A 26,979-nucleotide genomic window follows, 5' to 3' on the forward strand; every position below is an offset into this window, starting at 1 on the left:
TGTGTCTGTGAATGCGAGGGTCCCAGCAACAGGGCGGGTTTGCGCCCGACCCTGCCTGTGGGTGCTGGGACGTGGGTGTGTGGGCATGTGTGGGTGTGTTGGGGAGGGCGCCCAGCGACATGTGACAAAGACTCCTGTCTCTGGGAGATGGTGAAGGGGCCCTGGAGCTGGCGCTTTGTCTGCCTGTCTGCAGAGTGACGGTTCGCGCAGCGGCAGCGGGCGCCTGTGCGGTGCAGGATGCCGGGGCGCCAGGGTGTCCGGGGGCGCGCGTGCCTGTGCCAGGGTGAGTGCGCTGCGGCAGGGCCCGGGAGCGGTACCGTGGGCCAGAGACAGCCTGGGCCTCGGGCGTGACCTGGAGCCACCCGTGGGCGCTGCAGTGGCCTCGTGTCCCCGTGACCTCGGGAGCCGGGCCGGGGTGGATCCCCACGCACCCCTCCCTGTCCGCCCTCCACGTGCGTGTCCGCGGCGCGCGCGTGCTCGCTGGCGCGCACTCGCCTGCTGGTCGCCACCGCCGTGAGCCGTGCTGAGAAAAGGTGCCGGAACCAATTGAGCTGGGGCCGGGGGCCCGAGCGCCATGGGCCAGAGGGCGAGCAGTGGGCGGTTGGTCAGCCCCGGGCCTCACCCCCGCGGGAGAGCTGCCTGGAGTCGGTGGGGGCCGGCCAGACCCGCGGGGAGGCCGGCCCATGCCCCCTGAACTACGGATACCAGGTGAGCACCCCCTCCTCGGGGCACAGCGCGGGGGCTGGCTTGGGAGGGATGTGCACCAGAGAGGGATTTTAGGGGTGGCTTCCCTGGTGGGGGAGGGGATGGCACGTAGGTGGGGGTGGGGGTACTGGCGATTTTAGGGACGCTAGGGAAAGGAAGTTCCGGGACCCTCCCTGCTCTCATGCCCACCTCTGCTTCCTGCCTCAAGCCTCACCTTTTCCCCAGAGCCTGGACTCCCCTTAACTGCCGGGGAGATGTGACCTTTACTCTGGGGGGCTGGCCCAGTAGGCCCCAGCCTTCCCTCATCCCTGAGGGGCCCCTTGGGCTTTTGACTGACTCTCCCCCCAGGCCAGGCTCTGGAAGCTGGCCCCTGGGACTGGGCCCTGGGCACCTGCACCAGCCCCACCTGTGCCTGGGCTTTGGCCCTTCCCTACAGGGCACTCACCATGGCCCCACCACTCCTGCTGCTGCTGCTGGCCAGTGGAGCGGCTGCCTGCCCACTGCCCTGCGTCTGCCAGAACCTGTCCGAGTCGCTCAGCACCCTCTGTGCCCACCGAGGCCTGCTGTTTGTGCCGCCCAATGTGGATCGGCGTACAGTGGAGCTGCGGCTGGCGGATAACTTCATCCAGGCTTTGGGGCCACCAGACTTCCGCAACATGACGGGGCTGGTGGACCTAACACTGTCCCGCAATGCCATCACTCGCATTGGGGCCCGCGCCTTTGGGGACCTCGAGAGCTTGCGCTCCCTGCACCTGGATGGCAACAGGCTGGTGGAGCTGGGCACTGGCAGCCTGCGGGGGCCTGTCAACCTGCAGCACCTCATCCTGAGCGGCAACCAGCTGGGCCGCATTGCACCAGGGGCCTTCGACGACTTCCTGGACAGCCTGGAGGACCTGGACCTGTCCTACAACAACCTGCGGCAGGTGCCCTGGGCCGGCATTGGTGCCATGCCTGCTCTGCACACCCTCAACCTGGACCACAACCTCATTGATGCACTGCCTCCAGGCGCCTTTGCCCAACTCGGCCAACTCTCCCGCCTTGACCTCACCTCCAATCGCCTGGCCACACTGGCACCTGACCCACTCTTCTCCCGGGGGCGCGACTCCGAGGCCTCGCCTGCCCCCTTGGTGCTGAGCTTCAGTGGGAACCCCCTGCACTGCAACTGTGAGCTGCTGTGGCTACGGCGGTTGGCCCGGCCCGACGACCTGGAGACATGCGCCTCCCCACCAGGCCTGGCTGGCCGCTACTTCTGGGCAGTGCCTGAGGGCGAGTTCTCCTGTGAGCCACCCCTCATCGCCCGCCACACACAGCGACTCTGGGTGCTGGAGGGCCAGCGGGCCACACTGCGGTGCCGGGCCCTCGGAGACCCTGCGCCCACCATGCACTGGGTTGGCCCTGATGACCGGCTGGTAGGCAACTCCTCCCGAGCCCGGGCTTTCCCCAACGGGACCCTGGAGATTGGGGTGACGGGCTCTGGGGACGCAGGGGACTACACCTGCATTGCCACCAACCCTGCTGGTGAGGCCACAGCCCATGTAGAGCTGCGGGTGCTGGCCTTGCCCCATGGCGGGAACGGCAGTGCTGAAGGGGGCCGCCCTGGGCCCTCGGACATTGCTGCCTCAGCCCGCACTGCTGCCGAGGGCGAGGGGGCACTAGAGTCTGAGCCAACCGTGCAGGTGACAGAGGTGACTGCCACCTCAGGGTTGGTGAGCTGGGGACCTGGGCGGCCAGCAGACCCCGTGTGGATGTTCCAAATCCAGTACAACAGCAGCGAGGATGAGACCCTCATCTATCGGTGAGGATGCACTTTGCTCCCCTCTGCTCCACCCCTCCAGGGATGGGCCGCCTTGCTGGCTCCTCTGTCCTTAAGGCATCAACACACCCCTCCTCAGCTTCTGAGCTGCCTGGGGGTCTTGAGCTGTAGGTAGGGAGAAGGGAGGGTGAGGCACCAGGAAGAGGTGGGAAGTGCTGGGAGGAGGCGGGTGGTGCCCCCCCAAGTCTCTCCCCTGTGGCTGAGCCACTGGAGGCCTCCAGGCTGGTGTGTGATTAAGCACATAGCCAGCCCCACGCACACATTACTTGTCTCCGGTGATGTGATTCTCTACCCGTCCTTAGCTTGCCCTGGGCCTGTGTCAGGTTACACACCTGTCTGTCCCCCTGCACTGTCTCCAGTCCCCCCCCCCCCCACACACACACGCATGCCTGTCTTGGTTTTTCTGCCTTCCTGAGTGAACACACAAGGCCCTTGTGGTCCCAGGGGAAGAGGGTGTTAAGAACCTGGGAACACAGGTGAGGGTGGTGGGAGGTGGGCATGAAGGGGTTTCAAGGCCATGTGGGGTGGGGCCAGGGCCTGGACACTGAGGCCTGGGCTCTGACCACCAGACCTTGCCTGCAGGATCGTCCCAGCCTCCAGCCACCACTTCCTGCTGAAGCACCTAATCCCTGGTGCCGACTATGACCTCTGCCTGCTGGCCCTGTCACCTGCCGCTGGGCCTTCCGACCTCACGGCCACCAAGCTGCTGGGCTGTGCCCACTTCTCAACGCTGCCAGCCATGCCCCTGTGCCACACCCCGCAGGCCCACATGCTGGGCGGGACCCTGACTGTGGCCGTGGGGGGTGTGCTTGTGGCTGCCTTACTGGTCTTCACTGTGGCCTTGCTGGTTCGGGGCCGGGGGGCTGGAAATGGCCGTCTTCCCCTCAAGCTCAGCCACGTACAATCCCAGACCAATGGAGGCCCCAGCCCCACGCCCAAGACCCACCCGCCGCGGAGCCCCCCACCTCGCCCCCAGCGAAGCTGCTCCCTGGACCTGGGAGACACCGGTGGATGCTATGGTTATGCCAGGCGCCTAGGTGGGGCCTGGGCTCGACGGAGCCATTCTGTGCACGGGGGACTGCTCGGGGCAGGGTGCCAGGGGATGGGGGGCAGTGCGGAGCGGTTGGAAGAGAGTGTGGTATGATGGGAAGGGAGTCAGCCCAGGGTGGAGGGCACGGGGCAGGCAGTCACCTGGCCTGGGTGGGTCAGCACTGTTGGGAGTCCATCTCAGTTTTACCCTCGGTACCTCAGGCCCCCTTGTGCTTGGCAGGACAGGGGGCCCTTCCCCTGCTTCTGGCCCACTGACAGGCATAAGGGGACAGGTCCCTCTGACAGGTGCTCACCGCCGCCAAGGCAGGGGCTGCAGCCACCAAGCGGGAGTCTTGTTTTTCTTTATAATAAAATTGTTGGGGACACCTCAGTGCTGGTCTCTAGTGTCATCCTGCTAGAGGGAGAGGGGACAAGTGGACCAGTGGAGGCACACAGAAAGGACAGAGTGAGGGCTGGGACTGCCAGTCCCATGGAGGCAGCCCAAAAAGATCTAGGTGCCCTCAGCCTCCTATTCCATCTGACTGTCTAGTGCTCCAGTCTGGTGGCCTCTAACTCGGGTGAGCCCAGGCCTGGCACCCTGGGGGCCAGAGCCCTCTGTGCTGTGCCGGCATCGGTAAATGCAGAGCACACCCCTTCCTGGCAGGCCGTGGACAGGATGTGACGTCCTCATGGTGGCATGGATGTTACAGGGCACAGAGTGGCCACAGGAACAGGTGGAGATGGCACAGCCCTCCAGGGCAAAGGGACCTGGACCAGCAACATTGCTAACACAACTCAGTAAAAAAGTCCCCATGGCCTAGTCGCCATCTCCCAGGGCATATTCTAGATTTGTAAGATGTCATCCCAAAGGGACTGGGACAGGCCTGGAATCTCACTGCCCAAGACCCTCTGGAAGGCTCCTGTCAGTGCTAGGCCCTGAGCGAGCTCCCGGCTCCCAGGTGCTCCACTGATACCCCGGTGCTCAGATATGGGTTCATCTGGAAAGTCTAAGTCAAACCTCCCTTACTAGACACGGGGACACTCATGCCTGCTAGGCCATGCCCAGGTGGCTGCCTTGTTCTGCTTCCTCTGGCCCCGAGCAAGGGCCCTGCCAGCTATCCAAACAATCACTGCTCCTGGGCACTGGCCAGGAGGAATAGTACTCGGAACACAATACTTGCAGGCACATGTGCTTCTCCACTCGTGCCCAGAGCACTCAGGTGCTTCAAGAACGTGCAGGTGCCCGGGCTTCACCATGAAGGGTGGGCGCTGGCGCCCCAGGCCTGCAGTGGTGCCTGGACCGTGGCAGCCACAGTACATGTACCGAAGGGGTGTCACTTCTGTGTAAGGCCCATGGCGGTTCTGACAGCAGCCAGGTGAGAGTTGGCACAGTAAAGTGTGTGCACACATGTGCAGGCCAAGCTCATACACTTGTGGGTTTGTGCAGTGGTGACATGCGTGTGCCTGCCCTCCCAGCCTGGAACACATACCTGGACGTAGCCCAAGAACGATCCTGGTTTAAGTAAATGAAACATGGTTCTTAGCAAAGAGCAAAGGAGCACAAGCCCTGCAAGGGCCTGGACAGAGGGCAGGAGCGGCACAGGGCTGTGGGAAGGGAGAGCAGGGGGAGGCAGGGCAGCAGGTGGAGGGTTGGCGGAGGCTCCATATGTGGTAGGAGCCAGTGGCCTAGTCTGGGTGCACATTTGAAGACCCTGGTGCCCCCAGGAACCAGAAACCCATGTCCTGCACTGGCCTCCCACCTCTCCTTGTAGCCCCCATAGCCCTGGTCTCCCAGCTCTGCTTCCAGGGCTCTCAGGCACTGGGTGCTCATGAGCCCTCCAGGCTGAAGGGCAGGTGGTCCTATGGCCCAGGGGCACAACAACCACAGGAGCTGCTCGGGGTCATCAACAAGGATGACAGAACAACAGGTCCAGGCAGGTGAAGAGAGGTGTAGCTGGGTCCCCCACTGGGGTCACAGTGCACACTGGCCACCCAGTATAGGAAGTAGCCCCAGGACATCATGCTGGTAAAACCAAGCTCCCTCAATGAGAAAGCAGGTTGAGCACATGACATCATGAAGTCATGAACCATCCCCTTAGCCAGGAGCCCTGAAGCTCCTCATAGAAATGCGCAGAGCCCTCTGCACCCCAGCACCTGGGAACCTCTGTTCCTTGTCAGCTGGGGAGACAGCCAGGCACAGGCTGTCTCCCTCCCTCCCTCCCTCCCACGTGCTTTTTCCCAAAGGCTTCTGCACCCACGGCGCACCTGTCGGGAAACACTACAGACCTTGCCAACAGGTGAAAGGAGTGACGCAGGGCGCTGAGAGGACAGCCCTGCCCACATGCCTGACCCCTTCTGGCAGGGCTGGAAGCAGCTGAGGAGACAGTAAAGCAGAGGGGCCCAATCCGCACACCTGTACACCCTATGTGAGGCAGGCAGGGAGGGTGCCCTCCGCTATCAGTGACCATCCTTCAGTGAGGCTGGGAGGCGCAATCTGCTAAGGGCAGAGCCCTCTCCTGCAGTATCTGTGGCAGCGTGTACCCAGGGGATGCCCATGGTATATGGCAGCATAGATCTCAGGACAGATAGTACACGGCTGTGATTTCATCCCTAGCTACAGACTCAAGTAAGGGATCCTGACCAAGAGGCCAACAGGCATTTTGGGCCCTTGCCTCACCACCAGACTGCAAGCCCCCTCAGGACGGGTCCCCAGCCTCCTCCTGCCCTGTGCTCACACCTCTGGGCTGCAGCCTCCTTTCCTGGCTGTCCCTGAAGCACCCAACGCTGCTCAAAACTCAGGCACTGAGGTGACTACCCAAACCTGTGGGATCAGGATTTCCAGGAGGGAGGCTGGTAGTACGTGGACTAACACACTCCCCAGGTAATATCACCCAGGAGATGCGTGGGATCCATAGAACAAGACTCGACTCTGGCCGAGGGCTAGTGCCCAGGCTGACTCCTGACTCCCAACTCCCAGGGACGCTGAGAGGCCCGGCAGCAGCAGTGACCAAGTGCAGCAGCAGGGAAGGGTGGAGGCAGGGGAGTGAACGACGGGAGGCAGGCAGGGCCTCCAGCCTCTCACCTTCACGCCACGGACTCGGAACTCGGCCAGGGCTCTGCTCATCTTGGTGGCAGCTGTGGGGTGGTCTTTGCCGTGGGCGATGACCTTGACCAGCAGGGAGTCGTAGTGGGGGGAGATGACAGCTCCCTGGAAGGCGGAAGCGTTGTCCAGGCGGATGCCCATGCCCTCTCCGCTCCGGAACACCTGCAGGGAGAGATGAGTGGGGTCCCAAACTGGGTTGGAAGCCAGTCAAGATATGCCCAGGCTGGACAAGGGGCATAAGGGCACCCACAGGCTAAGCCCAGCTCTGGCTTGTGAAGTTCTGCTTAATTTCTGCCAACACCCAGAGAGGAAAGCAGGACAGCATGCTGGGCAGAGAGGCAGACCCAGGGGGACAGACAGGGACTCCAAACACACAGTCTAATGGATAGGGGACCCCAGGGTGGGGTGCAGAGGTTCAGAGTATCGGGGTAACTACAGCACAAACATGAAGTCTGTAATGAGGTGGGAGAACCCTGGGAGGCACAGGTAAAGTGGGCGAGGGGTGGGAGGGACAGCCCAGGGGGCTTGGGACACCCATTGCACCATGCTCCCACTTCTAAGGGACACAGGCCTGTGTTTGATAAGAAGGAACTTAATAAAATATTTAAGGGTGAACACTCAGCTGTGAGCAGGAACTGTGAGCTAAAAATACTCTGTGGTAAACCAGGATGGAGGAGCCAAGCCTTGGAAGGGGAGGTGGAGGAAGGCAGTGGCCAGCGCAGGGCTGCCCCTTCCTGGCCAAGAGCAGAGAAGTCTGGACAGCACTCTGGCCTTGGAGCTGGCCCTCATTTATAGACTCAGATTGTTCCAGAAACAGAAGCCTACTGGCAGCTCTCTGCCTTGAACCTACCAGCTCTATGCAACTTTTAGCAACAACAGCGCCTTTCCCTCCCATCACTTGTTTCTCAGAAGCCCAGGATCTATCTCAGACTCTCCCTTGCCCTCCTCCCCAAGCTCAGAGCAGAATCTGAGCCCCTGTCCTGCTTCCTGGGAGGCGCAGGTCCGATGGAGAGGCTGTACAGCAGCAGAGCCAGTGACAGCGCTGCTGACACCAGGATCCACAGGTGATCTCAGCCACATGGGTGGGGCCGGTGAAGAGGCACCAAGAAGGCCCTCAGCCATGGAAGGGGTCGAGGGGAGGGGCGAGAGATGGCTTTCTATGTGACAGGAAAGAGAGAAGGGGCAGGTCCAGGTGCAGGGAGCCTGCCTGTGCTCACCTCAACCTCCTGCCATAAGCCTGCCCTCCGCCACCTCCCTGACTCCCTCATTTATACTTGATGGTCCCCTTTCTCAGCTTGGCCCCTCCACTGGGACTTCAGGGCCTATCCTTTGCTGCAGTTTGGGTGCTGCCTTGCCAGCAATGCCCCCTCTGAAGGCAGGACAGAGGCCAGTGGCACAGTCTGTCTTTGTGCTCCTGTGAGAACAGAGGCCAGGTCCTGGGCCTCGTCTCTGGTGACCCTGCCTTCGGCTCCACCAGCTGTTCTGCTCCCTGTTCTGGTGATCTGCCAGCTGGCTTACCAGCCTGGGTACATGGCAGCCTCTCCCCAGGGTGCTCCTTCCTCCCTCGTGGACCAGCCTGGCTCTTCCCTATTCTAAGCCAGCTTCAGACCAGCCCGAGAGGGTCTCCCTCACTTCATGCCCCTCAAAAGCAGTCTGGCCCAAGAGTCCTCACATTGGCAGACCCACAGCTGCTTGGTCGGAATGTCAGAACATGGGCCCTACCTCGATGCGGCCCGTGTCCGGCTGGAAGCTGCGCGCAGGGTCCTCGGTGGTGACCCGGCACTGGATGGCACAGCCATTGATGCGGATGTTCTCCTGCCGCAGGCCCAGGTCGTGCAGGCTCCTGCCCTCAGCCACGTGGATCTGGGCATGGACCAGGTCCACACTGCAGGGGAGGGACACAGAACCAAGAGGGGAGCATGAGGCAGGGGATGGACTAGGCGACGGTCCACACACAGACTCAGACCACTCAGCTCCTCCTGACTCTTCACCAGCCTGGGCAGCCGCTTCTCTTGCCCCACCCAGTGGCCTCTGCCCTGTGCTTGGGAACTATGCACAGTCTGGATAAGCAGAACAGGGCAGCTGGAGGGGCAGCAGGACTCTTTGCATCTATCTGTTCCTGCACCCCCAAACAACCCCTCCCCATGCTCTGCCCTCTTTCTCCCTGGGGTCTCTTGGTCCTCCTGCTGCCCCCAAACTCCCCCTTGGTAAAGCCTGGACTTGAAGTCTCAGACACCCTGCTCTTGGAGTCCTTTGTGGGGCTCTGTGTGTGTGCTGAGGGGGTGGTTGTGAGAAAATGAGGCTGTGAAGGCCGAGCTCCTTGAAACAGGGACCACAGCTGCGGGAGGGTCCACAGATGGGTGCTGTGTCCAGGATGCCATCCTCCCAGGACCTCCCACCCCCTCCAGAAGATCTGAGAGCGCAGAGTTCTCTGAGTGCAGGTTCGATAAGCTCAGCCCCACTGGCTGCCACACTACTGAGGACAGCAACGAGTCCAAGTGGAACAGCTGTTTAAAAACCCTCAGTGTTTAAATTTGTCACTGAGGCTTGTGGTAAGGACAGCCTGGGAACTACCCTGGCAGACTTTCCTCCGAGCTTTGTGTTTCCTGCTAAATCACTTCACAGCGGTGACAATGTCACCATGCATTACCATGTCTTCATGCCATGGACAATGGCCATGCGATTTCCAAGCTTTATCTCCACAATACCCCTCTGAGAGTCACTATCATTGTTCTCAGACGAGGAGCCTGAGGGTTAGAGAGACTGTAGCTTACCCAAGCTCCACGCAGCTAGCAACCTGGGAGGAAGCTGCACAGCCTGTGTCTGTCTGCCTGAGACAAACCCTTACTCCCAAGCAAGCAGACTTCCCTCCCGCCAGAGCAGGCTTGCGCAGGCTCAAGGTCAACAATTTTACAGCAGCACCATGGGAAAAGTCATGTGGGGCCAGAGAATGAAGCTGAAGAGTCCATCTCCATTCAGCCTTCATCTCAGGAGAGCAAGGAGTCTGGGGGCCTCTGTGCACCGGCTGGGCAAAGGCAGGTGCCTCCCTCCCCCACCCCATAGCATCCTCAGTCTCAGGTGGTGTTAGGGGGCAGGGAAGGAACTGTCTAGAAAGTTCCATAGTGAGATGGTCCGGCCACCAACCAGGGCTTAACACTTCAATGGCTCAAAATATATATCTTGAAACAATAAAAGATTATTTTAATTGTTTATAAAATGGGCAGGTTTTAAAAAAATGTCTATACTCAGTGCTTGTGGGAGAACAAATTGGGACAAGCAATTGAGAAAGCTAATTGGGTGAGATGTTCCTTAACCTCTGCTCAGGTAATCCCACTAAAGGTGTCAATCTTCAGAACTCTTCAGAGAGGAGGGCAGAGATTTAGGCACAAAGCTGTTAACTGACACACCCTTAACTGCAAAGCCAGAAACAACTTCAATGTCCAGTAATAGAGGACCGTGAAAGGAAGTTACAACTTACACAGATGATGGAATAGTATACAGCCACTGAACAGACTCAGAGAGTCCAATGGCCTGGGAAAAGGCCTTCAACAAATATTGAATTTAAAAAGTAGAATAAAAATTCTATACAAAACATCACCATTGTGACAAACTATTTACATAGTAAAGAAAATAAAGATGGAAAGAAACCACAGACTTTGAGCAGACTTAGGCCTGGGTTCAAGTCCCAGCTGTGTGACCTTGGGGAACTCTCTTAACCTCTCTGAGTCTCAGCTTCCTTATCTAAAAAATCAGCACTTTCCTCCTATGTGGCTGTGTCTTGTAGCACACCACATGCCTGGGAGCCTCCTTGGCATTCAGTTCTGAGGGTGGGGCTCGAAACAGTTTTTATTTGCTGCTTTGTACTAATATTTACAATAACCATGTAATGCTTTTATAGTAATAACTTTCGTAAAAAGTAACTAGATCCCTAACTGCTCTCTACCCCGTGGAGAGTGAGCTGAGCTCCTGGCTGCTTGCTCCACAGAAGCCACCTGAGTAGATTTTACACAAAACCAGGACATCCCTTCCCTGGCCCCTGACCTGACCCTTGCTCACTCACTCAGTGATCTCCTCAGTGACGGTGTGCTCCACCTGCAGGCGGGAATTCACCTCGATGAAGTAGTGCTTGCCATGCTTGTCCACCAGAAACTCAACGGTGCCAGCGTTCTCGTAGCCCACCTGTGGGGTAAGAAAGCAGGCGTAGTGATGGGATCCCAGTGGAGACAGGCTCACCCGCCAGTTGGTTCCATAAAAAGACAGACTGCAGTGCACCCTGCCCCGCCAGACAGCAGGCAGCCCACCAGCCTGCCCCTGGGGAGGCCAGCACCCAGAACCCATGGCTGGGCCCCTGCCTGGACATCTCCCCAGGACACCACCAGCAGCCTCAGACGGCTACACCCAGCTTGTCTGGGCGAGACATCAGCAGAAGCTCCTGTGGCCCCAGACTCGGCCCCCTCCCCAGTGGCCACCTCATCTTTCCGGCACAGGTCCCATCCACGCGCACCCTGCCTCTCCTGGGCCCTTCTTATTCTTAGAGCTCTTCAGGGAGCTGCCCTGTACTCTGCTTGGCCATCACCTCCAACCACTGCCCAAAGAGACGCTGTTTGAGAGAAACTAACCAACGATGATTCTAACTCAAAATTCAACCCTAATTCTGGTTTCACTCTGATTTTCCCAAAACCACAAACTGGAATGAGACAATAAATAATAATAATAAACCAACAAAAAAGACCAAAATCAAGGTAAAAACACTCTTCATATGAAACAACCAAAACCTCAGCTCTTAACGCCTCATGTTCATTGCAGCTAAAGTCCCACTGCAGACTGTCAACCCTGGCTTATGGCGGGGGAGGTGACTGAACCACCTGCTGTCCTCCCTCTGGGCCTGGCTGCTGGAGGCCTGAGGGAGCATAGCTCTGAAGGAGAGCAGGGCTAGGGCCCTCCTGGGGCTGGGAGGGCAGATCTGAAAAGATGCTCTCGCCTGGGGCTCTGGGGAGGCACGGCAGATCTGGGGACAGGATGACTGGACTCTGAGACGGGGTAGGGTCAGGAGGGCTCAGAAAGACAGAGCAGGGCCACTGCTAGGGGTCTAGCATGGCAGGTGCTCTCCCAAGCCAGGCCTGGGGCAGGCCACTGCTGGAGAGCCATCTCCTGTCCATGCCCAGCAGAGCAAAGACTGGCAGAGGCAGACCTTAGGAGTAAAGGGTTGCAATAAATGTGATGCAGGGGACCAGTAAGAATGAGTGAGGAAGAAACGCCTCGATAATGTTTCTAAATCCTGACAGAATCCACTGAACCTCATTCCTTTTGTTCCAGGGGTTAGTTGGTGCCACACAGAAGCTCAACCTGTGCAAAGGGTGCTGAGGGCGTGGCCAGCAGTCTCTTTCCCTCGTCTTCTCGTTTTTCCTGGCTCCAGGCTTGGCCTCTGGGTATGGCCCTCTGCTATCCCAAAGACTCGTAAGCCCTCTGTCCTCCAAAAGAGGCCCTCTCCCTCGCAGAGCTGGTCACCCTGGGCCTCTCTGCTCCCTAGCAGACTGTCCACCTCTGGACCCAGTAACCACTAGCCATGAGGCCTATGCCAGCAGGAGCTCGGAGCAAGCCTGCAGGAACAGGCTCCTTGTCTCTATGTGGGAAACTGTCCCCAAGAGCCCTGCCCTTCACCTGCTTAGCAAGTTTGACAGAGTCGCTGGTGAGCCGGGCCCGAAGCTGAGGGTCCAGGTGAGCAGCAGGGGCGATCTCAACCACTTTCTGGTGCCGCCGCTGGATGGAGCAGTCTCGCTCGTACAGGTGCAGAATGTTCCCGTACTGGTCCCCTGGGGTGAAGGCAAACTGGGCTCAGCTTCTCCTGGACTCTAAATACCTCCTACAGGCCAGACAATCCCCCATATCCACTGTGGCCGTCAGTGCCTGATCCAGTGCTGGGGCAGCCAGGAGAGAACCGCTGCCCCTGCCCGGCCCCCATAGCTGCCTGCATGGGGAGCTCTCCCCAGCCTTCCAGAGGGAGAGCTTCTGCACGGTCCCAAAGGCCAACTGCAATCACTTCTCAGCCTTTCGGCTAAGATCGTGTGTAGTATCTGTCCTTATCAGTTTAACATCTGATACATACTCTATCCAAAGGCCAAGTGCAGCAAGGAAGGTCAGGCCTGCAGGCTCCTGCCTGGCACTGTGGCAGGGACACCCCCACTCACCCAGGATCTGCACCTCGATGTGGCGTGGCTTCTCGATGAACTTCTCCACAAAAAGTGCCCCGTTACCAAAGGCGGCCAGGGCCTCCGAATAGGCCCGGGTGTAGTTTTCCTCCAGTTCCTGGGGGCAGGTGGAGGCTAAGCAGACACTGGGCCCCTCTGCAGGGCCCCAACCCACTCCCAGACCCCGCAGAGGGCTCTGGGATGGCCTCCCAGCCCTCACTCCTGCTCACCTCATAGCTGTGCACTACCCTCATGCCACGGCCCCCGCCCCCATATGCGGCCTTGAAGATGATGGGGAAGCCATAGGTGTTGGAGAACTCATGGGCCTCATGCAGGGAAGTGATAGGGGCATCTGTGCCGGGGACCACGGGGACACCTGTTGAGAGAGAGGCATGTGGGGCCTTTGCCACAGGCTGGAATTCCAGCCAAAGCCAGCCAGCCCCCTCCCCGGAGGGCCCCTCTTGAGGAGCTGCATGGCCCCGTGGTTTGCCTGTCATACTCACCTGCGGCAATGGCAATGGCCCGGGCCTCTACTTTATCTCCCATCTTTCGGACCACCTCTGGGCTTGGCCCAATGAACCGAACCCCGGCATCCTGGCAGGCTTGGGCAAAGTCTGCACGCTCCGACAGGAACCCATAGCCAGGGTGCACTGCGTCCACACCGTTTTCCTGGGGGCAGGGGAGGCAGAAGTGGCATGGCCCTCAAATTCCTTCACACAGTCCCCGACCAAACCCTGTGGCTCTCGTGCCTCCCTCGCCTCACTTACTCCATTCATTCAGCCAGCCAGCCAGCCAAAGAAACTTAACTGCTGGCTGGTATGGGGATCAAGTATGACACGGGGAAGACACAGGACCCAGCCTTCACCCTTAAAAGGCCCCCCGGCCTGGCCTGGCTCACCTTGGCCACCTTGATGATGTCTGGGATGTGCAGATAGGCCTGCACTGGGGCGAGGCCACGGCCAATGAGGTAGGCTTCATCTGCTTTCTGCCGGTGCATCTGGCCCGTGTCCTGCTCCGAGTACACAGCCACGGTGCGGATGCCCAGCTCTGTGCAGGCCCGGAACACGCGGATGGCGATCTCACCTGGGGGGCGGGGAGGGGAGCAACGAGAAGAGGAGTTAGGTTCCTGGGTCCTAAGAGAGGCAGACATGGCAGGGAGCTGGGTGGAGGAAGAAAGCCAAGGCTGGTGCTGGATGCAGGGCTCCTCTCCCTGGCCCCAGGGAGCTCACCTCTGTTGGCCACCATGACTTTCTTGATGGGTTTGTACTCCAGGCGCCGGACATTGGGGGAGGCAGCGGGGGCAGTGGAGGTTCGGCGGATGCCCAGGAGCTTCAGGCTCCCACACATGGATCGGAACTTCAGCATCTAGGGAGGGAAGTCAGAGCCAGGTAAGAGCAGCCTCAGCATGGAAGGTCCCCAGGTAGTGAAGGTCCCACAATAGCCCCTCAGCAGCCCCAGGTGAAAGTCAGCACCATCACCCTCCTCATTCCATGGGGAAACACTGGCTGTAGGGAGGGGAGCAAATTCAAACCCAGTGGAGCCCCAGCTTAGGCTAACACTCTAATACTCACTGTAGTATTTACAACACTCCAAGCTCTTAAAGCGGTTTCAGGGCGAGCCTGAGGCCCTGAGTGACCAAGGGGTGTGTGCGTGTTGCCAGTGTCCCCTTTAATTCTCTCTGCTGGCTGTAGCAGCCCAGATTGGAGAACCTCCCCACCACACTGACCCCTGTGGTCCCTCCCTCAGGACTCCATCTGGCTGGACAATGAGGGAAACACTGGGCCAGGGAACCCACATCAATGGGCTCCCTCAGGAAGCAAAGCCTCCTCTCAGTTAAAATGCAGATTTCTTTAAACAGCAGTGGAAACCTTCCTTTCCATGGAGGGCTTCTGAACACATTGGTAACGAAAATCAACTGAGGGCATGTGAAACAGGCCACTCAAAAAGAGACAAATACCACATGACCCACTCATATGAGGCCCCCAGAGTCAAATCCATAGAGAGAGACAGTGATAGACGGATGCTGGTGAGAGGGACTGGGGAGGGGGTGGGAAGTTAGGGTTTCATGGGACAAAGTTTATGTTGGGGATGATGACACAGCTCCGGAGATGATGGTGGTGATGGTGGCACAACAGTGTGGACGTTATCTAATGCCACTGAACTGCACACTTACAGATGGTTAATATGGCAAATTCTTTTATAGATATTTTACCACAATAAAAATGATTTTTAAAAAACCAACTAAGGGCAACTTACATCCCAGAATGTAGAACATCTTCAGAGGGCAACCACACCCTCGTTTTATAAGTAAAGAAAATAAGGCCCAGACGAGTTAAAAAAGACGTGTTCAGTCACCCAGCTGTCCACCCAGCCTAGCATTCACCCTTTATCTAGCCAACCATGTGATTTACTTCTCAGTAAAGTTTAAAATGCTTGACTCTACCATTTGTTCTAAGTAGGGAACATAAAAATATATTCAATAAATAAAACAGATACTGCAAAATCCCCAGTGTCTTATTATGGCCAATAAGGTGGAGAAGAGGAAATAAAGACCAAATAGAAAAGAGAAGAAAAGAAATAAGGAAATAAATGGAAAAAAGAAAAGAAGAGGGAAGCCATCAGACCAGGGAGACAGGACAGGTACTGAGCGTCAGCTCTCCGCCAGGCTCAGTCCCAGGCCCAGTGAAGGCCTTGCCTCTCCTAGCAGGTACCAAGAAAAGGTCCTTTCAGATCAGGATTAGTGCCTCAAAGGTAAAACAGGTAATGTTTTGTGAATTACCTGGTGGGAAGCTGGGGGAATGCCTAGGGGTGAGATGAGGCTGAAGGTGCCCACAGGGCCTCTGCTCTGCTCTCAGCCTCTCTCCAGCCTCCCCCTCATTTTCCTCCAAGCACCATGGGGTGGAGGAAGGGGCGTGACCAGCTGCACTTTGGAAAGCTCTCCTGCTTAGAGCAGCGAGGGCTAAAGGAGGGTGTGTGCTCCAGGCTGTGCAGAGGCTGAGGCAGTGCCTCTGAGCTGGGTGGGAACAATGGGGGGTGGGGAAAATTGGGGAAGCTGAGGGAAAGGGAGAAATGTAGGTTGGGTGGGCAGGAATGATCTTCCCTGTAACAGAAGGGACTAGAGAACCAGGCCCCACCGGGAGTGGGATGGAGCCCCCAGGAGAGGTCAGAGCAGGCAGGAAACCTGGATGTGGCTGGCACATGGACAAGTTTGAAGCCATGGGCCTAGAGTAGATCAGCCAGGAGAGAACAGACTAGAGAGGTAGGCAGGCACCCCAGGCCACCAATGCTGAGTCTGCATGAGAGGGATGAACCAACGAAAGAGATGGAGGGGCTGCCCCAGAGGAAGAAGGAAAGCCAGGAAGCACCATGTCCACTGAGGCGAAGACTGCACAGGGTACTGCTCAAGACAAGATGAGCCCGGCCGGGCATTGGTCAGCAGTTGAGTGTTGACCTAGGATCCAGGAGATCGCAGTTTGATTCCCAGTCAGGGCACATGCCCGGGTTGTGGACTCCATCCCCAGTCAGGGGCGTGCAGGAGGCAGCCAATCAATGATGAGTCTCTTATCACTGATGTTTCAACTCTCTCTCCCCCTCTCCCTTCCTCTCTCTGAAATCAATAAAGATATATTAAAAAAAAAAAAAAAAAGACGAGCCCTAGACTGGGAGGCTGCATCCTGGGTCAAACCCAGCTGCACGAACATAAGGCCATTCTTGCTGGGCCCTGGCCCATCTTCTAAAATGAGGGATACCGTCCTTACTTATTCATTGCAAAGTGGGCAGACCTGGCAGACACCACACGACCCAGTGATTGAGGTTAACATATCCTGCATGAAATGGGCATCTCGTGCCTCCTGGTAGGTGGCTAGGGAGGACCTGCAGGCTGTCTCTGTCAGACCACAGCCGAATCTAATAAGGACACATGAGAGAAACCCAACTAAGGGACACTCCACAAAATAAACATGTCAAAGGTCATGAGAGACAAGGATGAAAGAACTTCCAGGTTCAATGAGATTAAAGAGACACAACACGAAAAACAACGTGGAAACGCATGTGTGATCCTGGGTTGGACCTTGGACACCTGACACAGTTTAAATAAAGTCTGTGTCAATGTTCATTTCCTGGTCACTGTGCTGTGGTTATGTTAGAGAACATCCTCATTTTCAGAAAAAATACTTAAGCGTTTAGAGGTTTAGGAGCATCCTGTCCACAAATTATATTCAAATGGCTCAGGGGAAAATAGAAGAATGAAACAAATGTGGTAAATATTAGTACTGGGGGGATTTGGGGAAGGGCTGGAAGAGATTTCTTTGTACTGCTTTTGCAACTTTTCTGTAAGTCTCAAATTATTTCAAAATAAGCAGTGGAAAAAGCCATACTCCTCGCAGACCCTCATGGAGGAGATGACCGTGGGGAGCAGTACCTGCTCACAGTAGGTGCCAAAGTATCTGCTAGGTACTCAGACTGGAAACATTGACCTTCACCCCCTACTTAAAGCCCAATGAACTGCAGATGTTACCCTGTTATCTCCTCTCACAGAGCAACTAGCAGTTGGACTAGTCCGGGGCTCTGCTCCAGATAACCTGCCCACTGGGAAGGAAATTCTCTTCTGGCCAAGCAGCTGAGGGCAGGCAGGCCCTGGCAGTCAATGGCACACACACCAGAGAGCAAGTGTGGGGTGCAAATCTCGCCCTCATCCTGGGCACCAAGTGCCAGGCTGCAGGCGGGATCTGTGGGGACAGGGCAGAGAACAAAGAGCCCAAACTACCACACAGGGCAAAGCCAAGAGGAGGCAAAGGGCTCCTTCAGGACAACAGAGCAACAGAACAGTAACTATAAGTGGCTCATATACCGTTAACAGGTTTACCTCACCAGAAATCATCACAGTCCAAAGAGAACGGTGAGGTGCCACTTTTGCCCATTAAGTTAGCAACAGGGCTGGAAACAATCAAATTCAGTGCCCCGAAGCCCTATGAGAGACAGACCCAGAAGGCGCTGAATACCAGGGCAGCTCCCTGGAAAGCCTCTACAAAACCTATCAAGAACCTACAAAATATTTATATCCCTTGGCTGGGTTATTACCATTCTAGAAACCAACCCAAGGAAATATGCTAAAATGGGACCCCAGGTCCCCTGCCAAGGGAGAAAGCAGGCTTGGACTTGTGACCAGAGCGGTCCAGGCACTAGAGTTAGAGAAAGGGAAAGGTCAAGGCCCTTGCGCTGAAGTCAGGCAGTGGGGAAAGTGGAGCAGAGGACAGCCCAGTCTGAGGCTGGAGTCAGCAGGCCTGGGTTGGCCCCCAGCTCTGTGAGATCCGGGGCCCTGAGGCCTCATCTCATCTGTAAAATCAGGTACCACCCCCCCCCAACATTCACAGATAAGCCCTAGTGCTCTCTCTATCCTCCCACCAGCCTTTCCTCCCAGAGGAGCACAGCGGGCAAGAGGGAACCCCCACCCCAAAACAGACACCCACACCCACACTCAGGCCCACACCCATGCCACTGCTCTCACTCCTGCCCACCCTAGCACTGGCCAGAGCCAGAGCTGGGGACTCAGTGGGCCTCTGGGGACCAAGGGCCAGCACAAATGGTTCCTATGCACAGGGACAGCAGATCACACTCCCTGGAGACCCACACCTGACTTGGGCACCAGGAGTCAGGGCTGTGCCCTCCCCAGAGCACTCACCCCTGCACCAGCCAGGAGCCCAGAGCTGCTTTTGCCAAGGGAGTCTGTAGGCAGCAGCCACTGCGCCTGAAGTCACTGGACCCAGAATACAAAGTTCTCGGACACCAGGTCGCTGGAGGCCTGGGCAGCAGCCAAGGCTGAAATCAGGGGAAGGGGTGGCCACAGTGGAGCAACTTCCGGCCTCCTGCTGTTCTGGGGCCCAGAAGGACAGGCAGGGAGGTTGGGTCAAGCAGGCAGCAGGTGGTCCCAGACAGGACACCAGGGAAGGAAAGGGACAGGAGACTTCTTGAGGTTAAAGGCACAGAAACATCAGCCAGTAGGCACAGCGGGGTCTGGAGAGGCTGGTCACGAGGGGCTCTTGTGGCTGACAGAGGGCATAGGTCGCACTGCTGTTCAGAGCCAGACAGCCCTGCAACTCAGTTCACAGCTTAGTTACACACAATCACTCCTGCCAGACTAGGCTTGGGACCCGAGACACAAAGATGAATAAAAATTCGGCCTCATTCCCAGATCATCTCCACCTTTCTCACAACTTGGTCAACCCAGCACCTGGCCTTCCCTCCCAGACCTGAAACAAGAGGGTTCAGCTGCCTGGCACTACCTTAGGCCTTTCCAGAATCAACTTCAGCTGGGAGAAAGCCTGCAGGACAGATGTGGGACAGTTTGGCTAAGAATCTTCCTTAAAAACTCTGATGGCCTCTGTTACCAAACTGGGCACCTAGGAAAACCCCCAAGCTCTGCTGCATTGGTGGACCCTCTCTGGGGGAGCTGCGGCCCTGGAATAAGGGCTCTGCACTCTCGAGTGGAGGGATCCTGCAGGAGAGGCTGCCAGGTGCAGCAAGCCTCTGCTTACCCCACCCAGGGACACCACGCTGACTTGCTCGGTGATGGTGATGCACATGAGCAAGTCTGCTTTTCTAAACTCAGAGACGGGGCAACAATGAGTGAGAGGAAAGCAACCAGAAGCACCCAGAGATTCCCACCCCAGTTTCCTCTGACAGAGCCGACAGTCCCAGAGAGGCCTGTCTGCTATTTTTGCAAACGCCAGCTGACAGATCTCTTTCCTGAGCCACAGGCTATGCGTGAGAGACAGGGATAAGACAGCTCTGACTCTCACTGGGGCGTGTCAACAACACCTTGCTGGCAGAATAAGGCACAGTGAAGCCATGAGTGTCCGGAACACCTGTCCCCGCCTCTCAGCATGACTCCACAGTGTCTCCTGGTCTCTCAGCTTCAATTTCCTCCTCCTACCCTGGGTCAATCAGCTCAGTGTACTCCTTCCAGAGGGAGTGATAACAGCCCAGTCAAGAAGATGCCTGTAACGCCCTGTGGAGTGAGGCGGAGGCAAGGTCTGGACATCATCTGCCCAGGTCTTGATGACCTGCCCGTGTTACTCCTACAACATCCAACACTCACAAGCTTCACCCACATGCCAGGCAGGTGTTGGCAGGTGACCAGGCTACAGCGGACATGCTACAAGTACTAAGGTAACCCTCAAACCTGCTATCACACCCTTTTACAGATAAGGGACCAGGCGCAATGGGATTAAGTGACAACCAAGGTCACCCAGCAGGGCCCAATTTGAACCTGATTTGTATGCCCCTCTCTGGAGCAGGAGCTCTGACCCACTAGGGCACACGGAGTCATCACCCAACTCAAGGAATAAACTGTGCTTTCATCAGAAGCACAGTGTGACAGGCACTTGGAAACCAAAAACCAAAAACTACACTCCTATTAAAAACTGTGTCACTGGCCTGGACTCCAGCAGGGCCACCAGCAGCAAGCACTCTGTCCTTCTCCACAAAGAGCAGGCTAACAGGGCCACCCACCGTGTGGCCCTGAGAAGCTAGAGCAGTTTCAATTTGTCCAATCATCGACATGGCACTAGAAATCCCACTGCTTCAGACCTAAACTACCTCCCAGGCTGCCTCTTGTAACCGTTGTCAGGCCATTATCATCCAAGATTTGGTCCAGATAATATGACCACTGTACTCTCGGCCAGAGCAGCCTTGCTGGGGTCAGGGTAGGGCAACTACCTGAATGGCCCTGGACTGTTCCTTTGAGGGTTTGTACTGCTTCACCCTAAACATCTCTGTTCTTCACGTAGCATCTCCTGCAGTCTCAGTGGGCAGCTGTGGGCAGGAGGCGCAGAGGAAGGGAAAGCCAGGGCCCTGTTCCAGGGGAGGCTGGCCAGAGGGTCCATTCTGGAAGCCCATAGTCTGGACCAAGTCCCTCAACACATACACCTCAGAGGCGTGTTGGAGAGCAGCCAGAGGGGGTGAGAAGGGAGAATGGGTCAGAAACAGGCCCCAGGAATCTCCAGATTAATGAATGAGGCTCCTATACATCTACTTCCTACTACGCCCAGCAACACGGGCACCCACCAGGCTCTGTTCCTGGCCCCCAGCTGGCCTTAGTAGCTGCCAGCAAAAGCAGGTCAGAACCAGAAAGATTTCCTGGCAGAGGACTTCATGCTGTGGCAGAAGTGCCTCTGCCGGATGGGGCTGCCCTACCTCTCCCTCTAGAGTCCCTTCCCCCCAGGCACCTCTGTGCTGTCCTAACCGTGTCCCACAGGGGCCCCCAGAGCTGTCCAGCCAACAGAAAAGGCCGCGTGACTTTCAGAGCTCCGACCATGGATATCTAAGTGCCCAGAGAGGACAGATTAAGGCTGAGTTCTCTGGGCGGGGGAGCTGAAGTAGGGACACAGAAACAATGAAGGTGGCAGATGAAGAAGGAAGACCGAACAAGAATGCCAGCGACAGGTAAAGACACGAAGCAGAAACAGCACGTGGGCCTGCGACAGCACAGCTCCTACCCCAAGCCAGTGGCCCCTACCCTGAGAGGACTGCAGTGGTTCAGAACCGTGCCACCGTTGGCTCCACATCACCCGTGGCAACCCTGCACTTAAGGCGGCAAGCAGAGAGAGGGTGGAACAGTGACAACTGGGACAATTAGCACTGCGTGGGCCATAGGGGTCTGTAGACCGGGGGTGGAAGAGGCTGGAGGAAGAGGCAAGTGAAGGGTAATCAGAGTCCGCAGGGGAATGATGGGGAAGTAGAGGGACAAAGAGAGGATGGGCTGGCATAACAGTGGCTGCTTGGTCCCAGCCTCATTGGTCCCAGCCTCATTCCAGGGCAGGAAGACTTTCGGGGAGAACACTGCCCCCTGGTGCAAAAGGAGCGCTACTGCAGACCTGCAGAAGCCTGAACCAGATACCTGACCCACAGTGGGAAGGCCACTTGCCTTAATTTCTCCACATCCTTTCACACACACTCAGGAGGGCCTTCCTGGATACCCCCACCTCCCCAGCTGGCTCAGATATCCTCCCTGGGAGATCCATTTGCCTTCATCACAGCTCTGTCATTGTCCTTGCCACAACCCACTGTCCTCTTGCTTATGAGGGTTCTCCTTGAGGTCAGGTCTGTATCCTGAGGAAGGAGCACTTAATGTTAAAATCCATCTCAACGGGACACTGTGAGGACCTTGGGGACCAGACCATCTATTTTCCCCCAATGTCTCCTTAGCACTTGACACTGAATTAAATGTCTGGGGAATGAACGGATAAAATCGGGCAGGGGAGCACAGGGTGATAAAAATGTCCCCTTCTCCCATCTGCTCATCCTGCTGCAGGCTGGGGGGCAGGAGCTTCAGTGCAGGGTGGAGCTATAAATGATGGTGATCAGTGCCCCCTCTGGGCCAGGGAACGCCGGGTGGTTGGCAGCAAACACAAGCACATGCCAGCGCTGATGGCAGGTGGATGCCAGTGGACTCAGCAGGAAGGTGGCTGAGGGGTGTGTGTGTGGGGGGGTGGCAGACACCTAGCCTCCAGGATGGGAGCTCGCAGGCTCAGCAAGAAGCACGGACTGCACCCATCAGGGGAAGAGATCTGCAGTTCAGAGGGAGCGCCCTGGCAGTTCCAAGGAAGCTGGATTCGAGGAGGAAAGACCAGAGATGGAAGATAAACAAGGAAGATGTTCTAATGTAAGAGACAATGAGAAGCGAGTGAAGAACACACCAGAGGTGGTATCACCAGCACCTGTTAGACGAGGGGGTAGAGACCACAGGTAAGGCCGACTGCTGGCTCCTGTTGTAAGGGAGGGGGTGAAGCCAAGTTAAAGAACGGAAGTGGGTGTAGATAAGAGACCTGCAAGCCCAGCTTTGACCTGGATAAGCTTGAGTTACCTGCAGGCTCTCCACCTGGGAAAGGCAACCAGGCAGCTGGAGTGTGAGTCTGAAGTTGAGGAAAAGCTCAGAGCAAGGGAGGGAGACTGGGAGTCGCCTACAGTCTGCCCAGGAGAGGAGGGCAGGAGGGGCAGATGAGACAGTGAAAAACACCCACCAACCTGGATGAGGAGAGGGACAGCCAGGGACCGGCCAAGGCTGTGGGAATGTCACCATGAGAGCCAGGGTTCCGTGGAATGATCAGTGTTTACGGCAGCAGAGCTCTGATAAGGAACAAAAAAGCAGCTGCTGACATATTTAAAAAAAAAAAAAAAAGCAACTGCTGATTCACAGTAGAGGGCTCGCTGGTGGCTTTAGCAGTGGCTCAGAGGGGGCAGAAATGAAGCCTGCAGGCAGCAGTGAGAGGTGAGGAAGTATGTACTGCAAACTCCCCAAGTCTGGACAAGGACTTTCAGATGTTTAGGTAAGAACAGGAGAAAGACGGATGAGCTATAAAGTACCATGATTAAGGGACTCTCTCTGAAATCCCATTAAAACATCAGTAAGAGAATTTTTTTAAAAAAGAGCACAAAGCCACCCTGGCTGTTTTGGCTCAGTGGTCGAAGCATCAGCCAGAGGACTAAAGGGTCCTGGGTTCAATTCCAAGGGCACATACCTCAGTTGCAGGCTCAATCCTCAGCCCCCGGTTGGGGAACATGTGAGAGGCAACCAATCAATGTGTCTATCTTAGATCGATGTTTCTTCCCCCCGCCCCCGTCACTCTTAAAAGCAATGGGAAAAATATCCTCAGTGAGGATTAAAAATAAATAAATAGATAAATCGCACAAACACAGGCACCTGGCTGGCTCAGTCAGTAGAGGAGCATGAGACTCTTAAAGAGCAGAAACCCACAGGGACAAAGAATGGGAAAGCCAAAGGCAGATGAGAGAAGTCAATAAATTGGACAATGGACAGCAGGTGGACCAGTGGCAAAGAAAAGGGATGGAGAACACACAGGCAAATTCAAGCTGCAGGTTCCTGGGAAGCGCAGAACTTGGTGGGTCAGGTGCCTCAGAGATGGGGCTACAAACAGAAGGCTGGTGACAGTCTAAGGGAGAATTCCAGACCCGTCCACCTCCCACAAGTGGACAGGGGACACTCCCGCCCCTAGCAGAATGACAGGAACAGCAAACACCCATGGCCCCTATAAAGTCCTCTGTAGTCACTCGCTGAATCCTCCCAACATAAGGTTCACCTGTGCTCCCAGGTCTACACTATGGAAACTGAGACTCAGGCAGGACAGAAGTAGTCAGGTGCCCAAGGGTGTGTTGCGAACTGTCAGAACCGGTGAGCCTGGCAACCAGAGCCCTACTCCTGAATGTCAGGCGCTGGTGACTTACAGAAGACAAGAGGCTGGGTCCCTGGAGAGGCTCCACCCAGCCATGCAGCCCAGCCCAGGCAGAGGCACAAGACAGAACACAGGGAGCTGTGAAAGGTCTGCAGACAGACGGGAGACTGCAGACCCCTGAGTTTCCACAGAGTGGACTCCCGGCAGCATATGGAGGACATCTGTAGGAAACTACTGACACTTAGTTGGTGCCCAGAGAAGGAGGCTGCCTGCAGGCTCCTTTCCCAAGGGTGAGGACACTGTGCCCAGGCTTTCCAATCAGCTTTGGTGCCACAGTCTTCAATATGAACAGAGCCCCAATCACCCGCTATTTGGGGAAATCGTGAAAAAATTCACCAAAACAGCTTAGGAATTAAAATAAGGGAACTCTGAGGAGAAAAGTAATATAGAGAGCAGATACTTAGAAAAAATACTAGAATTAATCTCCCCAGAGAAGAGAAGCTATTGCACTGAGAGGTGGCAGCTATTTTAAAAAGGCAACGAGAAAGAGCTCTAGGAAATTAAAAATAGAGTTGCAGACATTTTAAAACATCATAAATAGAAGAATTAGAAGACAGTTGCAGAGATCACCCAGAAAGCATAACAAAAAGACTGACATACAGCAAACGGGGGGAAAGGTAAGGGAATAAGAGATTGTGCGTACAGAGAGCCCAGTGCCAGCTCCCGGGAGTCCCCAAGGGAAAACGGGAGAATTATCCAGAATGCTTCCTGGAGCTGAAGGACATGCCCTTCAGGCTGTGTGGCCTCTCTGAGATTCCAGCACGACACCAAAGTCCCATCTGGAAATGGATCAAGTGGGGTCCCACTAGCCTACTGCATTCATTTCCTGGGGCTGCCATAACCACAGATTTCCCTGGTTCCCCACCTGAGCCCCAGAGCCAGCTGGGTGTTCAGTGTCCTCTTCCCACTGGCTTCTCAGTGGGTCCTGGTTAGCGGATGTTGTTTCAGGGCTAAACCTCAAGCTCTTTGAGGGCAGATGTAGTTCATCTCTGAACCTGCTCCAGGAGCACTGGAAGAAAACTTTCACTTCTGCCTTCTCTACGCCCAGGCACCTTCTTTTTATTTATTGATTTTTTTAGAGGCGGGGGGGGGGAGGGGGGAGAACGACACACCAATTTGTTGCTCCATGTATTTATGCATTCATTGGTTGACTCTTGTATGTACCCTGACTGGGGACGGAACCCACAACCTTGGTGGATTGGGTCTTCCAACTGTGTTCTCTTTTAAGATTCTTTTAACTGTTCTGGTTCCCTTGCATTTCCATATAAATTTTAGAATCATCTTGTCAATTTCTGCACATAAAGGCACCTGGGATTGTGATAGGGACTGCATTGAATCTGTAGATCAATTTGGGAGGTACTGCCATTCAAACAGTAATAAGTCTGCTGATCCATGAACATGGAGATTCTGTGATAGGCAGTTAGACAGACATGAGCAGAGCAAGGACCATGGGCCAGGTACAGAAGGTCATCAGGGTAGAAAGCCCTGGATGCATAGCAACAGACAATTGTAGGGTGGGACTTCACCCCCAGGGTAGCCTTTCTTCCCTAACAGGTGACCATCTGATGTTTAATCCCTAGAGAGAACATTTAGGCCTCAGTTGTATTCTACCTCCAGGCCCAGAAAAGCAGTAAAACCAGCCACAGCTAACTTTAAAACCAGCTGCATTGAATGATTACCCTCCCAACCCCCCCCAACCCCCCACCCCCGAGCCAACCAATCAACCAATCAATCAGTGGAGACCACAACCCTGAAAGGACTCACCTGGAAAGCTGCTGAATATTATGAGATCTTTCCCAGGGACGTCTCCTACGATAAAACCATTAGGACTGGGGACCCAGGGCTCTGGCTCTCCGGGAGCATGCCCTCGCCCTTCCCTTGCCTCCCCCCCCCCAAGGGCATTAACGATTAGCTTCCTCAGTCCCAAGCTCCTAGGATCCTCCCATTGCCTCTGTAACTTGTTTCCTAAGCCCATTCCTTCTAGAAATTACTTCTTCCACCTCTGTAATTTTACCAAATAAATGTTCTCTTGCAGTCTGAGTCTTAGCTCTGAATTCTTTCCTAGCCAGAACCCAAGTTCCAAAGTTTGCTGAACCCAGGTCCGGTCAGACACCTGGTGCCACTCTTGTAGGCTACACATAATGGTGCCGTGACTCGGGTTGTAACTCGGATTGTTTCATCACTGGTAAACCAGTTGTCCTTGCCACCTTGGCTTGAAGGTCATGACTGTGTTCTCTTTCCTTCCTGCATCTTTTCCTACAGCCAAGGGGTGTCTCTCTCTCTCTCTCTCTGCAGATTGCGGGCATGAGTCGTGCATTTAAAAGCCATTAGGGCACTTGCTGCTAGTGGACTCTGGTGACAGGGTGAGTCCGTCGTGGACCAGGGAAGTTTGCACTAGGCACCCCGCCGACTACAAGACAACGTCCACGCGCCCAGGGACACTGTAAAATCACACAGTCCTTCCCCAGGGTTTCAGGTCAGGTTACTAGTTCTAATGGAGAGAGATCCTCGCCCTGTGGCTGGAAGGGTGTTCTTTTCTTCCCTTTCCCTTCCTTCCTCTGTGACTGGAGTTAAACTGAGGCTGACTTTCTTTGAGCTTTTGAAATCCTCGCTAAGGGTTAAGGGTTGGGAGACCCAAGGCTATGGCTGCTTTTTAACTTTGGCTTTTCAACTGGAATTGCTTTATGAGGGTATGAACAGGGCCTTTTGCTGGATAAATGAGCCTAAACTCATCGGGCTGGGAAATAAGAGACCCCCGGCAGTTTCTAATCTTCCTAGAGAAGGACAGGATTTGCCCTCTGGGCCCGAGGTGCTGTCTCCGTCAGGCTGACCAGCTAACATACAGAGGTCACCAGGAATTTTCTCCGGGCCCTGAAACCAACTTTTATGAGA

At 55.9% G+C, this 26,979-nt stretch overlaps 2 protein-coding genes across 12 annotated transcripts in view; one reads left to right on the forward strand and one right to left on the reverse strand.

Moving 5' to 3' along the window:
* PC (pyruvate carboxylase) overlaps positions 1 to 26,979 on the reverse strand; it is a 75,374-nt gene that overhangs the window by 7,568 nt on the left and 40,827 nt on the right. For 9 of the 10 annotated variants that reach the window (XM_081154933.1, XM_081154937.1, XM_081154936.1 and 6 more), the window contains 9 exons: positions 14,068 to 14,203; positions 13,737 to 13,921; positions 13,342 to 13,507; positions 13,069 to 13,214; positions 12,839 to 12,956; positions 12,312 to 12,463; positions 10,711 to 10,829; positions 8,373 to 8,535; positions 6,630 to 6,812 (listed from right to left, as the gene is read on the reverse strand). In XM_081154933.1, coding sequence (XP_081011059.1) covers positions 6,630 to 6,812; positions 8,373 to 8,535; positions 10,711 to 10,829; positions 12,312 to 12,463; positions 12,839 to 12,956; positions 13,069 to 13,214; positions 13,342 to 13,507; positions 13,737 to 13,921; positions 14,068 to 14,203 — 1,368 coding nt within the window. Of the gene's footprint in view, positions 1 to 6,629; positions 6,813 to 8,372; positions 8,536 to 10,710; positions 10,830 to 12,311; positions 12,464 to 12,838; positions 12,957 to 13,068; positions 13,215 to 13,341; positions 13,508 to 13,736; positions 13,922 to 14,067; positions 14,204 to 18,518; positions 18,590 to 26,979 lie in introns of those variants that run through there. The other variant, XM_081154940.1, reaches the window with a different exon arrangement.
* LRFN4 (leucine rich repeat and fibronectin type III domain containing 4) lies at positions 194 to 3,938 on the forward strand. Of its 2 annotated transcripts, none has more exons than XM_081154943.1 (3): positions 194 to 708; positions 1,142 to 2,500; positions 3,101 to 3,938. In XM_081154943.1, the coding sequence occupies exons 2-3, from the start codon at positions 1,152 to 1,154 to the stop codon at positions 3,660 to 3,662; spliced, it is 1,911 nt and encodes a 636-aa protein (XP_081011069.1). In that variant the 5' UTR covers positions 194 to 708; positions 1,142 to 1,151; the 3' UTR covers positions 3,663 to 3,938. The 2 variants fall into 2 exon arrangements, with proteins under 2 accessions (XP_081011069.1, XP_081011070.1); XM_081154944.1 differs by having other exon boundaries at positions 533 to 708; positions 1,054 to 2,500.

This window comes from Miniopterus schreibersii (assembly GCF_964146895.1).
Source record: "Miniopterus schreibersii genome assembly, chromosome: 12".
Lineage (NCBI taxonomy): Eukaryota > Metazoa > Chordata > Mammalia > Chiroptera > Miniopteridae > Miniopterus > Miniopterus schreibersii.

Excerpts from the sequence above, each read along its gene's own strand:
- LRFN4 (XM_081154944.1), top strand. The coding sequence starts at position 684 with ATGCCCCCTGAACTACGGATACCAG. Across the intron at positions 709-1,053 it reads CCCTGAACTACGGATACCAG|GCCAGGCTCTGGAAGCTGGC; the intron begins GTGAGCACCCCC and ends CTCTCCCCCCAG. Across the intron at positions 2,501-3,100 it reads GATGAGACCCTCATCTATCG|GATCGTCCCAGCCTCCAGCC; the intron begins GTGAGGATGCAC and ends CCTTGCCTGCAG.